Source organism: Eucyclogobius newberryi, unplaced genomic scaffold, assembly GCF_026437365.1.
Source record: "Eucyclogobius newberryi isolate DKJ021-1_F unplaced genomic scaffold, fEucNew1.0.hap1 SCAF_3, whole genome shotgun sequence".
NCBI lineage: Eukaryota > Metazoa > Chordata > Actinopteri > Gobiiformes > Gobiidae > Eucyclogobius > Eucyclogobius newberryi.
The window spans coordinates 14,642,316-14,660,093 of NW_027315945.1; the positions used below are offsets into that span (position 1 = coordinate 14,642,316).

A 17,778-nucleotide genomic window follows, 5' to 3' on the forward strand; every position below is an offset into this window, starting at 1 on the left:
GTTATTTGTCATTGGCTTGAGTTTTATTTACATGGGTGATTATGCAATTCACCCAGAATGTTCTGGAGAATGGGACTGAGTCAAGAAACTCGACTCTTTTGAATTTGAAAAACTTAAAGCAGCTATTCCGATTCATCTTTAGACACACACAGACACACATCCACAAGACAGTAGTTCCAAAAATACAATCCTTAATAAGTAGATAGTAACAACAAATAATAATAACCATGAACTGTTTTATTGTTACTTTCATTGTTTCATAATTTGTTTATATTTGTTTAAAAAATTGAAACTGTTCTGAGTTTTATAGTCCGTGAGAGACCCACTTTCAGCCACTGTCGCTGTGTGAACCCGAGCAAGGGGAACTGTTTGGTTCCTCTGACTAAATAGGGACTGTGGGATTATAATGATATAGTTCTTCTGTGCGAGTGCCTTATTAGTGCTCTCTAATGACAATACACTTTCAGTCTTAAAAAAAGGGTTGTAAACGACATTTTTCTGATCATCTACCGGTATCCCCCTTTAGGATTGTAAGCTCTTTCTGTGTGAGTGTGCAGTCCTGCTGGGAGAACGGAGTGCACGAGAGACCATGAGTGAGAATGGCCCTCATACGGAGGCGTCCATGTACTTTGAGGTGGAGGTGGGTTCTCTGGAACATGAAGATGAGGAAGAGGAAGACAAGATCCACTTTGACAAAGAAGATGACCTGATCGTAGAGCCTTGCTCTTCCTCTAGCCGTGTGTATGACCGCACTACAGTGCTCATCGAGCGCGACCCCATTCGGCTAGACGAGGAGGGCGAGGAAGAGGGCCACTGTGGAGCTGATGACGATGGCATAGCCTTCCTCACTGAAGGAGACGAGGAGGATGGGACCTTGACCTTTATGGTGGACTCTGATGCCATTTCACAGGGTTATGTGCACCACACCATCTCTGCAGACCAGATCCAGTTTACCATTAACCCCGGCTCCACTCCCATGCCACGCAACATCGAGGGGGCCACACTGACGCTGCACTCGGAGTGTCCAGAGACAAAGCTCAGAGAGGTGAGAAGCATCATCAGCTTATTTTTCTTTTTACTTAATATGGGTATTGAATAGAACTCACCTAAGCTAAACTTTAGATCTGATGCTGAACTTTACATTGTATTCCAACACAATAAAGGCCTAAGTAGCAGTGGGAAATATATCCACAAACGGATAATATCACAATTGTTGTTTTGGAGAATTATGCAAAATTAGAATATCGAGTGTATCGTCTAATTAAAACAATTAAAAATTGGTATATAGTCATGTTTCTGCACGTTTGTGGTTCATTTTATGGTCCATTCATGTTTTGTGCAACACATTTTAGAACTTTACTGTTGCATTGTTTAAATATGATCATTAAATAATAAGAAAAAACTAAATTGAGATATCAATTTGTGTCAGTATTGCCCACTCCTCGGCTTCAGGTGTCACAAAAATGACACATTTTTGTCATTTAATTCAGAACTTACCAAAGTGCATGTAGTTTATTAGACATTGCTGACCAGCTCAAACTCCATTTGTAAAAAAATGTAATGGGATATTTTTTGCTTCTATCTCAATGTCCACCATGAGTAATAGTGAAAGAATACAGGCCTTTCGCTTTCATTTCATATGGAAGAAGCAGAAAAGGTAGGACTTATTCACCCATGTTACAAATTATCCTGGAGTGTTTATTAGAGTGTTAGAGAGTTTACACTTTCCCTCTGAAGATGGTGTGGTCAGCAGTTCACAGAAATAACATTTGCAGAGAATAGCAGTTCTCCACCACGAGCTTCCTCTTTGTCGCTCTGTGTGTGTGATACGAGGTAGTGGTGTGTACAAAGAAAGAGGATTGTATGTGCACATTACCTCAGGGCTGTGTGCCTCATCAGACAAAACAGAGTGCCTCATGCAGTGGACACTGGTAATACTCTCTTTGTACTGGTGCATTTTTACTAATGCTGTGCAGAATATTCTGCCTTTTGAGTTGATATCTTGACATGACAGTACACGGTAATATGCTGAAGGACTGTTAAAATAAAGGTGTTGAATGGGTTCTTCTATTAATCCACTCTATTTACTGTAAAAGGAGTGAGTCACTGTTGGTCTCATCTGGCTCAGGCAGTCACTGCAGCAGATTTTAGCACTTGTTATTTAGTGTTTGGTTTCTTTCTCTTTGATAAATGCAGAGCAAGGCACATTTATTTGAAGAGCATAATTCATACACTAAGTGCTTTACTGAACATTAAAATCACAATACAAACAAATAAAATAATTATAGATAAGAATAGTGCAGATAAAATCCTTTCAGCCTTATGCACAGCTAAACAGAACTGTTTAGAGCCTAGATGTGTAGAGGCCTATGCCGTAAGTCTGATACGCTGTCTGCAGGTGAAGAGGTACCAGTGCATGTTTGAGGGCTGTACTCGGACCTACAGCACAGCCGGAAACCTGCGGACGCACCAGAAGACCCACAGAGGAGAGTACACATTTGTGTGTAACCAGCAGGGCTGTGGAAAGGCCTTCCTCACCTCGTACAGTCTGAAGATCCATGTGCGTGTGCACACCAAAGAGAAGCCCTTTGAGTGTGACGTGCAGGGCTGTGAGAAGGCCTTCAACACTCTCTACAGGTACACACTGGTGCTTCCTCCTTTTAACCAGATTTGAAATATGAGAAAGCTGCGCTATGAAAGGCCCTCAAACCCAGAGGGGGCGGTACTTACAAGTGGATTAACCAATCAGACATAAATAGATAAATAAAACAAAAACATGGCACATTATGGGTATGCCAATGTTAGAAAGCAACACTAAAATAAAAAATATTAATCTTTTAACACCATTCTGTCATTGCTCATAATTATTGAATATCATTTGAGACAAAATGTTTACAGCATGTGAATGACACAGAATAATAATGTCTGTCCTAATTGCTAAGTAATATAAAATAAGTAAAATGCATTACTATTTGTTTTCATGGAAGTCTTTCTCTTCTACACCATGAAAGTGAACTCAAGTATAGGTTTGGGCTGGGGTGAAAGCAGGCCTTGGTTTGGACTAAAGAAATTGCAAACGGACTTTAGGTGTTTTCTTGAAAGGATGTCAGATTATGAGATTTAATTATGATTAAGATTATGAGGTTAATAAATATCATGATTTTCCAGGTCACAATATTGCTTATTAATTTGTAAGAACCAAAAAATAATATGGTAATTGAGACAATTTGAGAAGCAAAATAATTAATTTTTTGTTCAAAACCGGTTTATAGATCTTAATGTAAATAACTTTTTTTAATTTAACTATTTTGTTACAGAAAGTAACATTTTGTAAATCTGGTCACAAACTTGAATGTTTTCACAGTCTCAATAATCATGAATAATAAATAAAATAATTATAAAACTTAACATCCCTATGCGCTTGCAATGTGAATGCTTTGATTTGACTTGGACTTTTTGATTCAAACAAGCTTCCATAGTGCGCTGAGCTTGAACAAAATGGGGCTCGTATAGTAATAAACTGAGGCTAATCCTCATGGATTAATTCTAGTATAATGGCCATATACAGTCATGTTTTACTTTTATCTGTGTCTTTATATCCAGACAGCAGAGATAGAAATGTCATAACACTAATATAAAATTATGCAGCCGTCAACTCTCTCAAGCTCCAATGCAGCCCAATGACTCTGTGTGGAGCGCATATAAGTCCAACATGTTCATAAAATTCAAATTAGATTCAGACATTGGTAAAGTCTATGGCAAAAGTGACAGATCAGGTAAGAACCTTTCTCTGACTGAATGATCCTAGATTCTTATAATTCTGAAACCCATGTATTGACATGGGTTTCAGAATTATAAGAATCTAGGATCATTGCCATAGCAATTTACAATCTTAATCTTTTGAATGGGGAAAAAGTCCTCTAAATGTTGCATAAACAGGAAGCTGAAACCCATGAAAAAGGGGGACACAGCCTCTATCCTAGTTTGTTGTTGTTTACTGCACTTTTTTCTACCTATTTGCAATGCACTGCCACCACAGACGAGGTTCAGTTGGTTTGACCCCCAAGAGTGGTGAGAACGTGATCCGATTCTAATAAAACTGTAACAAAGTTTCAACTTTTAGTCCACACCAATTAACTGGACTAACAAGTGTGCAGTCTCCCTTGAACACTAAAAATGATAAAATGATAAAATAATGCTGTTTGCAGTTTGCTCTCATCTTACTGTACTCATAGTGATGGAAACATGTTGTATCTTCTCCAGCGTGATCCTCCCACCCCCACTCTCCATTGTTTCCAGCTCACATGGGATCTTGTATTTGCATTTTATTGTCCCTACTTTTTTGTTTATCCAAAAGCCTTTGTAATAATGGGCCACAGCAATGTTGTGAGTGTTGTTTTGAAGATAACTGTAAATACTTTTATAATAAAATGCTTAACTTAACGGTAACTTAACTTATATAGTTATATAGTTATATATATATATATATATATATATATATATATATATATATATATATATATATATATATATATATATATATATTTACTTACTTACTTACTTACTTACTTACTTACTTACTTACTTACTTACTTAACATAACTTATACAGGAAGTCGGTTCCCGCCGTAGTCATGGGTAACGTGAGGTCCCTTCAAAATAAAATGATGGAAATAGCGAGCCTCATGCGGTCCCAGAGGATGTATAGGGACAGCAGTGTCTTGATTTTCACAGAGACCTGGTTAACAGCAGAAATGCCAGACTCTATTGTAGGTTTGGACAATTTTCATCTGCTGCGGGCGGACAGAACGAGAGAATCCGGGAAGAAAAGAGGTGGAGGTCTGGCGGTGTATGTGAACACGTGCTGGTCCAAACCCGAACACTGCACAGTGAGGGAGCAGCTATGTAACAAGGATATTGAACTATTGGCTATTGGCATGAGGCCATATTATCTGCCCCAGGAGTTCTCACATGTGATTTTGATCGCAGTCTATGTGGCCCCGTCTGCCAATGCTGAAAATGCTTGTGAAGCACTGCTCTCCTGCACTTGTAGGCTGCAAACACAGCATTCACAGGCTCTCTTCCTCATCTCTGGTGACTTTAACCACGCTTCTCCCTCTTCTGTTCTACCAACATACACCCAGTATGTTACCTGCCCCACCAGGAACAATAGAACATTGGACTTGTTTTTTTCCAACACCAAGGAGGCTTATTCCTCTTCCCCCCTCCCTCCCCTGGGCAGCTCGGACCACGACCTTGTACATCTGAGGCCTGTGTATGAACCCATCGTGTGCAGGCAGCCTGTGGTGTCCCGTGAGGTGAGGATGTGGTCTGCTGAGAGCGAGGAGGCTCTGAGGGACTGCTTCAGCACCACTGTCTGGACTGAGCTTTATGACCCACATGGGGAGGACATCAACACCATCACAGAGTGCATCACGGACTACATCAACTTCTGTTTTGAGAAAATTTTTCCCTCCAGGACGGTGCGGTGTTTTCCAAACAACAAGCCATGGATTAACCGTGAACTGAAGGCTCTGCTGAAGGAGAAGAAGAGAGCCTTCAGGTCAGGGAACAAGGAGGAGCTGAGGACTGTGCAGAAGGAGCTGAGGAGGAAGATCAGGCAGGCTGAGGCCGGCTACAAGAGGAGGATGGAGGAGCAGCTGCAGCAAAAGAACATTCAGGGAGTGTGGAGGAGCCTGAAAACCATCTCGGGCTTCAAAATCCCCCCTGCCCAGACAGAGGGGGATCTACAGTGGGTGGATGATTTAAATGCTCACTTCTTGAGGTTTGATCGGTCACCCGCTCCTCCCCCTGCACAGCTGCATGCTCCCTCTTCCACGGCTGGACAATGCCCTGCATCTGTTCCTCTTCGCTTATCTGCCCCGGACCATCAGCTCCCCACTTCGCCTGGACTCACCCATCCCCCCAGCACACGGTCCCCCTGCCAACCACTGACTGTCACAGCAGCACAGGTGAGGAGTGAGCTGAAGAGGATTAAAGTGAGGAAGGCAGCAGGACCTGATGGCATCAGCCCCAGGCTCCTTAAGTCCTGCGCAGATGAACTGTGTGGAGTTATGGAGCATGTCTTCAACATGAGCCTGAAGCTGAGGGTGGTACCACAGGTCTGGAAGACCTCCTGTCTGGTACCTGTGCCTAAGACACCGCGCCCCAAAGACCTCAACAGCTTCAGGCCAGTGGCTCTCACGTCCCACCTGATGAAGACACTGGAGCGGCTAGTCCTGGACCACCTCCGCTCCACCGTGAGCTCAGCCATGGACCCGCTGCAGTTTGCATATCGGTCTGGCATCGGAGTGGAGGACGCCGTCATCTCCCTGCTGCACCGCTCTCTCTCTCACCTGGAAAAGCCTGGCAGCTCTGTGAGGATTCTGTTCTTCGATCTTTCCAGCGCCTTCAACACCATCCAGCCGCTGCTCCTGAGGGACAAGCTGGAGACGGCTGGTGTGGAGTATGACCTGGCAGAGTGGATCCTGGACTACCTCACAGACCGACCCCAGTTTGTGAGAGCCCGGAACTGTGTGTCTGACACTCGGACCTGCAGTGTGGGGGCGCCCCAGGGCACTGTCCTCACGCCCTTTCTCTTCACCCTTTACACTGCAGACTTCAGACATGACACGGACAGCTGTGTCCTGCAGAAGTTCTCTGACGACTCTGCCATCATCGGACTCATCACGGACGACGATGACGCGGAGTACAGAGGACTGGCGCAGGACTTTGTGGACTGGTGTCAGCGGAACCACCTCCTCATCAACGCGGGGAAGACCAAGGAGATGGTGGTGGATTTCCGCAGACGCCACCCCACTGCCCCCTCACCAGTGAACATCCAGGGACGGGACATTGAGAGAGTGGACTCATACAAGTACCTGGGTGTTCATCTGAACCACAAACTGGACTGGACTCATAACACAGACGCACTGTACAGGAAGAGCCAGAGTCGGCTCTACCTCCTGAGGAGACTCAGGTCTTTTGGAGTGACAGGGCCAATCCTGAAGACCTTCTACGACTCTGTGGTGGCATCAGCTCCTGTAGGTGTGGCCTGCTGGAGCAGCAGCATCACAGAAAGGGAGAGGAAGAGGCTGGACAGAGTCATCAAGAAGTCCAGCTCTGTCCTGGGCTGTGCTCTGGACTCGGTGCAGGAGGTGGGGGACAGGAGGGTCCTGGCTAGATTCACATCTATGCTGGACCATGAGTGTCACCCCCTGCAGGACACTCTCTCCGCTCTGGAGAGCAGCTTTAGTGAGAGACTGATCCACCCTCGCTGTGTGAGGGAAAGGTTCCGTAGGTCTTTCCTTCCTGCTGCTGTCAGACTTTATAACAAAAACTGTTAGTACTGAACACTCGCAATACTGACCTAACCTAATACTGATGTGCAATTCTGTCATATGTGCAATTGCTGTTGGAATTCATGTGCAATCTATGTGCTGTCGTGACACATATTCATGTGCAATTACTGTCGTGATCACATGCAATGGTATTTATTTATTTATTTATTTGTCTATGGGAGTTTTTATTTATTTATAGGAGATCTTCTACTGAAAGTGTTTTTCAGACTTCCTATAAGTGATCTGTTCTTTTCTTCTGTATCTACCTCTGTATCTACCTGCGTTGCACCAATGAAATTTCCCCATGTGGGACAATAAAGGAATATCTTATCTTATCTTATATTTGAATACAAGTTTTAACACATCTGTTGAATTGACACAATGTTGTCTGAAAACACTGTATTAGAATGTTTATTTGTGTCAATATTGCTGGCGTTAACCACACTGTAATGTTTCTGCAGACTAAAAGCACATCAGAGACTTCACACAGGCAAGACATTCAACTGTGAATCGGAGGGATGCACAAAGTACTTTACCACACTCAGTGACTTGAGAAAGCACATTCGCACGCACACGGGGGAGAAGCCTTTCCGGTGAGCATTCACATGGACTCTATTAGAACCTGTGACACTTGTACTTTGATAAGAAACATACTGTGCTCTTGACCTCAGGTGTGATCATGACGGCTGTGGGAAAGCGTTTGCAGCGAGTCACCATCTAAAAACACATGTACGGACACACACAGGTATGTAAATGCTTTTTAATACTTGTTTATTGCTCTTGAAGTAGTAATAATACTATTTATTTCACATAATTATAGGTGAAAAACCTTTCAACTGCCCCAGCGACGGTTGTGTAAAAACGTTCAGCAGTCAGTACAGTTTGAAAAGTCACATCCGCGGTCATGACAAAGGACAGACATTCAGTGCAACCCTCATCCATCCACACTCTGAAGTGAGCTTCTTTGGACCCCCTCATTTACAGTTACAAAGATTACATGGGTAGTGGGCCCAAATATGTGTATTTTACAACATATTCTGAGTTTATTTTATTTTTTTCAATTGCAGGATGCAAATCATTCACTTTGCCTCAGTGACTTAAGCCTCATCTCGACAGACTCGGAGCTACGAGAGAACATAAATAATGTATGCATTTGTCCTGCTTTGGTTACGAATATTTTACAACTAATGAAAAGTAACATTGAGTTTGTATTTTCATAACAGGAACTCAACAATGTGACTCCAATAAAAATCTTTGAGCTTATGTTCCAAAGCCCAGAGAACAGCGTCTGTCATGAAGATGCTCATCCCTGTGGTAAGGCTCTCATAATGCCTAGTGCTCCTGCTACCCCGGTCGGCATTGTAAATGAGAATATTTGTGCTCCTACAGAGGCCATAACGGAGCCGCTGGGCACAGACACTTCTGCCCCGCCCGGCGTCAGTGAGGTGTCGCCTGTTTCTTTCCCTGTCGCCTCTGCCTCCTCTTCATCCTGTTGTGCCACTACAGTGTGCACACCTGCCCCTGCACCTGCCACTGTTTGTTCTGCACAGACAAACTCCTACATCCAAATCAAACCACAAATTTCAGATGTGCCTGTTCAGACTTCTGCCCCAAATCTGGCCACTCCACAGCAGTTTGTGACACTGCAGCCCACATTCCTGCAGCCTGAGAGCACGAGCCCGGCCCCTCCGCCTGCCCCTGCACTCCCAACCACAGCATCGAGTGCAACAGTGGCCCAACCTGCGCCTTTGGCAACCGCCACCAACCCCGCCCCCATCTCTGCTCCTCCTGCACCTTCCTCTCAGGGGGCCATCACTATAGCCCCCACGCAGAACCTGCTGCAGCCCAGTCTCGTCATGTCAGACCAAAACCTTCAGTGGATCCTCAGCAGTGCGGCCAACTCTCAGCAGAACCCTGAGCAAGCAGTGAGTCTTCAAACTCTTTTATACGACCAGATTCATCACACTTAATAAGTATGACTTTTGCAATTAATCGCATTTAAAGTCAATAAACATAAAACCTTTTACTTTTAATTAGTTTAAAAAAAAATTGGTTTAAGTGTTTCATAAATCTAAAAAATAATTTCCATTTGGGCTTTTAAATACTATAAAGTCCAGACATTGTATTTGATAGTTAATCTGTGTGGCCACATGTTTCAGGTACATGATCAAACCGGTTTCCACTCTTATGGTGAGAGATGTAATGGTTGGCCATTGGTCTGAAGTAGTTTGGTGAAATATTTGGCCCATTTTGCTTGGGTTAGCCATGTGATATCAGCGTTGCTCCTGAGCACTGCCCTTCACCCGTCCAGAAAGCCTCAAGACCAACTTGCGTGTTGGGTCAAAACAGGCCGACAGTTAATTTATGTTAATTCATGATCTGTGTTGGAAAGAATACTTTTACATCCAGTTGCATCATGTTTTAGTGTATTACACTAAAAGAATTACATAAGATTAAAAACAGCTGTTTTTATGCACTAATGGTCATATTTATATTGCACCTTTCTACCTTAAAGGCACTCGAAGCGTTAGTTTGTTCTGCATTTATTTATCAATTATTAGAAAAGGGTGAAAAAAGCATATTCTCTTTTTCTTACAAATTCCATGCCGTTTGAACCCAATTTTTTTTAAAGTATTCTGAATATAACCTAATTAAATGGCACTTCTTACTAATAAATACAGTTATTGTTTTGGTACATGTATTTAGTTCCTTCCTTATACTGTTATCTCTGACAGCCAAAGGAGCAAGATGCAGAACAGAAGCTTTTAATAGATCATTAGTCTTGTCTGCTATACGTTTAACAACAGCTGTGCCTGAACTGAAATTAACCTGAGCTCTTTGTTACTTTCGTAAATTTACTTATTCTACTAAACATTGCCCATTCTTACAGCAACATCAAGGAGGTCCAAAAGTGGAGAAAGTATTCTTCACTACTGCAATACCAGTGGGCGGTAATGCTGGTAAGTCAAGAGGGCTGCTTTAGAAAGGCAACAACATTTATAGATTACCAAATAGTTAAAGTCATCTTAAATTCAACGTTTAATGTGACCCATGCTCCCGGTCTGATTGTTTGGGCTTTTCTCTTCTTTTTTCTCCAGGAAGCTCAGTTCAGCAGATTGGCCTTAGTCTACCAGTTATCATCATCAAACAGGAAGAGTCGTGCCAGTGTCAGTGTGCCTGTCGAGACTCTGTTAAGGACAAAAGTGTAAAGACTGTCTCCCCCGCGTCAGCTCCAGCTCAGCCGCCGCCCGCTGAGCCCCCTCCTGCAGAGCCTCCAAAGGCCGCCCCCTCGACGTCCTGCTGCCAGCCTGAACCAGCCTCAGACTCTGCTGCAGTGAGGCCCACAGCCTCCTCTTCTTCCTCCGTGCCCACTCAAGTGAGCACCAGTGCAACCAGCGCTGCATCCTCTGACAGCTTAGTAAACATGGATGTGTCCGACTACATTTCTCTGCACAGCCCGGAGACGGCGGCTAACCTGGAGGCCTTGCTGCTGGTGGCTCATGACTTGAACATGGCGGCTGATGCTAATCCTTAAGCAGCTCCATGTGTTCTTGTGCTCCCACTCATCTGCAGGCTTCCATTACACCCACATCCCAGTCATATTCCTCTGTGCTGCGCGCACACCTCTCTGCTGTGTGTTCTCCACAGCCGTGTCAAAGTAATATTCATGCAAAATGAATAATCTTTTTGCCTCACTGCAGTAAACTTGGTTTTGCTTTGAGATTTTTGCGGTGCTCAATAATGCAGAGGGAAACGGAAACATTTTTGAAAGAGTTTATACAGAAAGTGTACATAATACATTTTTATTTTAAATATAATTAGCGTGTTGCCTAAGCACTGATTAGGAACAACATTTTCCTGAAAAGGTAATGTATTATGATGTATCTTCGTACTGTACCGCGGGTTCTAGCAATTTTCTTCTGCTGGTATGCAACTGGCCAGAATGCACTGTATATTCTACAAAGTACATCTCCCAACATTCAGAGGGTTTGGAAACTTTAGCCCTTCGAGATTTGATCTTGGACCAGAAAATGTGACGTATACTTGTAAACTGTGTTAGGTGAAATACTCATCCGAAGAGAACCTGTGATTACAGTTGCCTGTCTTTAAAGTGAAATTAATCTGATATGTACCTTAACCGCCTAACTGAATGCTAATTTAAAGTTGTATGTTAATTTATTTGAATGATTAATTCTTTCATTTATACTAGCAATAGTGTTATTTTTAAACCGCAGAAGATCTATTAATTTATTTCGAATCATGTTTATTGTTTGTTTGATACTGATTTATTTTTTTGTATTTACTGTTTTGAGTTGCTGAAAGCAGGTTTCTCAAAGAGACGCCTATAGTAGACTGCACAGACTGGGAGTACCATCCACATGGAAACATTCTCCTGTTGTTCGGGGCCATGGCCCTCTCAGGGATGCATTGGTCATCACTAGTACTGTTCCCCACATTAGTTTCTTCACCACACGCCTACACCTGCAGTAGCCCTACATTTTGCTGCACTCTTCCCTGTCTATTGCACACTAACATGCGAGGAAAGCGACCTGAGAGCTTGTTAGCATGCATGCAGCACCACTACAGACTGCTGTATACAAACAATTTAAATGGTGTCCTGGTGACCGTGTAAATAGAGAACATTTTAGTGTATACTTATGTGAGGAACTTGTAGATTACTGTAGAGTATGTATTTTTGTATAGACTTTTGAATTTGAGGGTGAGAAATTGTGCTCCCAATCTCTGCATAGCAATGCCTAATACAACGCAAAATTACTTTCACATTGGGAACCTCTTGCTCTTGGTTGTTTTGAGTTTTCTGTGGATACAACACACTGAATGGAAAAGAGCCCCTTACTCTAGATACAAGGCCTTATGACAGAACTGTTCTTTGAGCCGTTTTGCCTTTGACAGTCTCTGCTCCTGACTTGCCACTGCACTAGTCTCGGACCATTCCTTTTAACGACTCATAACAAAGCCGAATTGAAATAATGTATTCACTCTTACTCGAAATGCATGAACGTTTCACTTTTTACTGACATTTGGATTTACTGCCATATATTACCTTACACATGCTTTCATTCAAAAACTATGCAATTTACGAGTGGCATTCAGAGTGTTAACTGCCATTTAGAACATTTCCTTATTCAATGCTTATGATTTTATGCACAAGTGGCAGCCATTGCCTTTTCCAGTGCGTTTACAATTTGATTTTCCACTTCAATGATTTCATCCAGTGTGGTTTATTGTTTTTTTTCCATCAAGTACTGTTCCCATGAATGTTTCACATGTTTTTTTTGCCTCCAACATTTAGAAAATACATCCTACTAATTTGAAGGAGTTTTTTTTTGGTAATTGAATGATTCTGTTTTAAGAATTGTATTGGGTAAATAAGCTTTGTTTAAAGACTATACCAGTCATCTCAAACTTACACTGGTTGTAAAATTACTGCAAGTCACAGCTGTTGTATTATTTTTAAAGAGTTTGGAAATTGCAGCCTGCGAATGCTTCTCTAGAATTTACCCTATCTGGTTATTCCTGCCAGTAAGCTGACATTTATTTGAAAGTAAACGGTTTGAACAAAGCTTTCAAACAAATGTCCTACACCCAAAGAGTGAGGAATTGAACTGTTATGATCTGTATTTTTTAAAGAATGTATAATATGAAGATGTTTGCTTATGCTTGTTTTGTATAAAGTTATATACTAAACAACTTTCTGAATGGAGAGCAATATAGTAATAATAAAACCTTATCACTGATATGATTGACATTTTTATTCAGAATTTTTTTAAAGCATTAATTCTCAAGTTGCTTCTGTAACGGCAAGGTCACATTCTGAAGAGATTTCCTCTGAAAAACATGGACATTGTTAGTTCAAAGTTTAGATTTAATTAATTCAGGTAAAGGAAAAACAAACTCGCCTCTAACATCTCATTTAAATCCTTAAGGTCATCCATGATTTTGGTGCAAAGGTTCAAACGATCAGAAACAGTCTCAAGTTGACTCTCAACATCTTTAAGAGTCTAAAAAGGGATATTCCATTTTAAGTAATTCCTTTAGACAGATTGGCTAAATGTGCACTGTTTATAGACCTGTTCTTGTGAATGAAAAATGTCTTCATTGTTTACTGGGACTTCTTTAGAATCTTTACCTGTCACACAAAAGTATTGGGACAATTGAAATAAATAACAAGTCACACAACATTTATTTAGTGAAATCACATTGTGTTACCTGCTTCAGAGGACATTTTCAGACTTGCTTCAACTGTTTGTTCTGCCTTTTTGAACAGGTGAAATTGATTACCCTAATAAACAAACTTTACAAAATGTTCTTCACTTTCCTATCTTAATAAATATTACTATACTATCGCTATTCTTTAAAATAGCTCAGAAACTATCATTAACATTAGTTTAATAGGCCAATTCTACATTAAAACACCTTATTTGACCTCAAAATATGTAAAAGTATATCGCTGGTTGTGGTCTTTATTTGTGGACTGTCCCTTTAAGATCGGTGACGCCTTTGTTTGTGGGCGTAACCCGGAAAACGGGGTATTTCGTCAGATTCCCATTCAAACACGAGATGAAATGACATGTTTGTCCCATGTTTTTTCAGCACAGCTCAGAGTTTACAGAGCAGTCTTTGATTATTTCACGTTTCGAGGCGTTAAGAGTTTAGGTGTAACTCACCGACACGAAACAGACATGTGTAAAGAGCTCAAGACCAAAGTGTTGCGTTTGTTACCGCAGACTCTCAACGGGCCGAGCATTCAGCCGCACGACAGCCGCACAGGTCAGCTCTGTCACCGGTGATCACATGGATCTATTATAGTTCCAATGGAACTGTTCCATTAATCATACATTTGCCTTACAAGTTTTTAGCTTTGTGCATCTTAGAATGCGCATTCCCAACTAGAGGTGGGAAATGTATCGACATTTAGAACATACGAATATTGTTTTGAAACTATGCAACATTTTATATATGTAAAAAATAATATTAATATTGATAATAATACAAAAATACCAGTACATAATCAACAAAAAATGCTATTAAAGGTGTAAAGTGAGGTTTTTTTTTTATTTTGTCTTATTATTAAACTTCAATACATTTAATGTTTTAACACATTTCTGTTGGATTGGCATAATATCGGGATACTCCAAATAATAGAGATTTTTTTTCGCCTTGATATTTGATGATTATGAAGTATGAATCTAAAAATATCTGTGTAAAAATAGGTTCCATATTTTTTGTTATTTTTGTTTTTCCAACCATGTGAGGTTATGACTTCTTGCAATAATGTGTGTTTGAACTGCAGATGGTGCTGATGTCCTGAGACAGACGGTGAAGGCTCTGCAGGAGGGCCATGTGGTTGCCCTGCCCACTGACACCATCTATGGCCTGGCCTGTCTGGCGCAAAACTCTAAGGCAGTCTGCCAAATCTATGACATCAAAGGACGGGATGAGCAGAAACCTTTAGCAATATGTGTGGGTGAAGTCCAGGATATTAAAAAGTGAGTTGTCGATGGTTCTATGCAAATCAAATGATCAATAATTTCAGATTACTAGTATAAAATCGTTTAGGCAGATAAGACTATAAACTGCGGGTGTCCAAACGTTTTTCATTGATGGCCGCAACCTTAAATCTGTTTCGGTACCATGGTATCCGGTCAGTCTCACACCAAAATGTATTAAGGTTGTAACTAGGCAATATTGGCAAAAATGATTATGTCACAATTTCTTATCGTGGTCTCAGCAATATTCTGACATTTTCACAATGCATTCAATTATTGCACTAAACGTGAATTATGTCGAATTAACAACAAAAGAGCAGATATTTTAATTCTGCAGATCTCGAAAGCAATAATTGCTTTATTTGTATCCAGAGTACTCAGAATAATGTTGGCCATTTCAGCCTGCGCTTCCAGGCCATTGTTTGGACACCCCTGTATAACAATTTGTCTGCCAAAAATGATGTTGTAAGACAGTTAGCAGAAGATCATGACTGTGTGTATATTTGACTAGATACTGTAAAGTTAAAGTTAAAGAAGAGCTGTTGGGAGACCTGCTCCCTGGTCCAGTCACTTTGGTGTTTGAAAGAACTGACTTGCTCAACAGAGATCTGAACCCATTCACCTCAGTAAGTTTACAACCAAGCATTTTTATTTGAAACAAAGCTTTGACAAATGACGCTGGTGCATTATTTTGTGTCATAAGCTCGTAGGTGTGCGTATCCCAGACCACCCCTTCATGAGGCTCCTGTGTCAGATGTGTGGGGAGCCACTCGCACTCACCAGCGCCAACGTCAGCACCAAAACTAGTACTGTAGCGACAAACGTGAGTCGTTTTTCAAAGGTGAAGTCACGGGAGACGAAGTGTACGTCACTCTAACAAATGGCGCGTTTGTTTTCAGGAGTTCAAGGAGCTCTGGCCAAAGCTTGCAGTTGTAGTGGACGGCGGGCTAATAGGTGACCGGAGCCGCCTCGGGTCAACTGTAGTCGACCTCTCTGTCCTCGGGAAATATCGAATAATCAGACCTGGCTGGTAAGGACATTTGCAATATCTTTCTGCCTTTTTCTGTTTAAGTCATTTGATTACATATACCCAGCCCATTTTTTTAATTAATGCTTTTCTACAGTCACAACATGGTTCTATTTTCCTTGTATGCTCCATGAAATTGAGTAGTTAAAGGTGCTGTCAAGTATTTGTAGCAGTCCACGTCATTTATTGAATGCATTCCTAATGTATTCCGTGCATCCTAATTATTCACTGCAAGGAGTTTATAAAAAAAGTCAACATTTTCTAGCATTGGTAAAGCTAACTTCAGCTAGCATGCTAACAACACACTTCCTGCTTTGCGGCAAATAGAGCAATATAAAATTGGATGCATACGGAACATAGCGGCCTTTTTTCACCCGTATTGCTGCGTTTACAATATATCTGTACCGGGGGAAAAACAGGTTTTACTCTATTACATGAAAAAAAATAATTGGATACAGCTCCTTTAATTGAAGACCGTTTTCATTTTATTCCTACATAATAGGTCCTCTATGTAACTTTTCTGGTCCGCCTCCTGCCTGTCTCCATGGAGATGTTATTGTTTTGCCTGGATTGTTCCACAGAAAGGCAAAGCATTAACATCTCCACGGAGACAAGCATTTGGCCCACTACCAGAAAGAAAACATTTTGAATAATTATTTCAATGTAGATGCATTTTTTTAAATGGTGTGGTGTTGTCAAAGGATTTCAGACATGTTTGTCCAGACTAGAAGATTGCAGATAAAATGCATATTGGAGGTGGAGCAATGCATCTGTTTATTGCGGAGCCTGTGCTCAAATGGCTTTCAACACTAAACCCCCGTATGGTGTTTTTATATCGTGTTTATATTCTGCTGTGTCACATCTTTACCTCCCACGCTTTGACAGTAAAATCCTATTTCTATGCAGACTGACCATAATTGTGATTACAGTGCTCTTTCCTCAACACTTGATGTGCTGCAACACAAATATGGACTGTCAGAAGAGGCGATAGGAGAATGACTTTTGACCTTGAACCTTGAACCTCTGGCTGAGACGCACAACGAGCTCCATTCTTGAGCTTCATCGCTCAGTTGACAATGATGGTAGGTTCACCGTGAGGGTCTTAAATCACAGCTGGACTCTTCATACATTATCTTTTAGTATATTTTAAAATGGGAAACATATTTTGTCTGCCTGCCTTTCTACTTCTTTTGGTGTCTTGTTTTACTGTTTGTTCTCATTTAATTAAAAAGCTCAAGAGTTTAAGCTCAAGTCTTTTATTCTTCTTATTTGGTAAAAATGTATACAGGTATATTGTATATGGCAAGCTAATGTACATTGAAATGTACTCTTGTTGATTTAAATCAATCATTGTATCTAATGAAGATCTCTTCATCTAATCACATGGACATTATTAGGTGTGTAGACCTGCATGACAAATCTGCTGAAGTTTAAACCAAGCAAGATTTAGAAGAAAGGAATCAAAGGTAATTGAGTTATATTAACTTGCAGTGTCACTTAAGGGTGCAAAAAGCCAGCATTTTGAAGGCTGGGTAAAAGTATTCTTAGTCAGAGATGAATTATTTAAAGAGTCACCATGATAAAGGTAGTTTGCATCAGAAATTACTCTCAAACCTATGCATCTCTCTCTCAACTCACTGTGTCAAAAATAATATATACAATAGATTTCCGCTTACAGAAAGTTGTTACATTTCTTACATTGAAAACTACTAGTTATATTATTTCATGAAGACACCCCTGAGTGTATTATCAAATAAATAATCCTATACTGCTCTAGTTATGTTGTGGCTTTCCTTCATCGAAAAGTTTATAGAGCAGGTGCTGCCCAGTGGTGGAGTGGTTAAAGGGGCTCCATGTGCTGCCGGCCGCAGTGACAGTTTACTGCATGTCGTCCTCTCATC

General features: G+C 41.2%; 2 protein-coding genes across 3 annotated transcripts; both read left to right on the forward strand.

Moving 5' to 3' along the window:
- The first annotated feature begins 505 nt into the window (after positions 1-505).
- Positions 506-13,098, forward strand: mtf1 (metal-regulatory transcription factor 1). Of its 2 annotated transcripts, none has more exons than XM_072459972.1 (10): positions 506-1,045; positions 2,399-2,637; positions 7,801-7,932; positions 8,011-8,084; positions 8,160-8,293; positions 8,407-8,484; positions 8,563-8,674; positions 8,729-9,264; positions 10,230-10,299; positions 10,438-13,098. In XM_072459972.1, exons 1-10 carry the CDS (start codon positions 590-592, stop codon positions 10,872-10,874), a joined length of 2,268 nt encoding a protein of 755 aa, XP_072316073.1. In that variant the 5' UTR covers positions 506-589; the 3' UTR covers positions 10,875-13,098. The 2 variants fall into 2 exon arrangements, with proteins under 2 accessions (XP_072316073.1, XP_072316074.1); XM_072459973.1 differs by having other exon boundaries at positions 8,563-8,653.
- Positions 13,099-13,911: 813 nt separating this feature from the next.
- Positions 13,912-17,122, forward strand: yrdc (yrdC N(6)-threonylcarbamoyltransferase domain containing). Its single transcript, XM_072459974.1, has 6 exons — positions 13,912-14,131; positions 14,655-14,850; positions 15,362-15,476; positions 15,554-15,673; positions 15,750-15,880; positions 16,807-17,122. The coding sequence occupies exons 1-6, from the start codon at positions 13,927-13,929 to the stop codon at positions 16,874-16,876; spliced, it is 837 nt and encodes a 278-aa protein (XP_072316075.1). The 5' UTR covers positions 13,912-13,926; the 3' UTR covers positions 16,877-17,122.
- Positions 17,123-17,778: the final 656 nt, after the last annotated feature.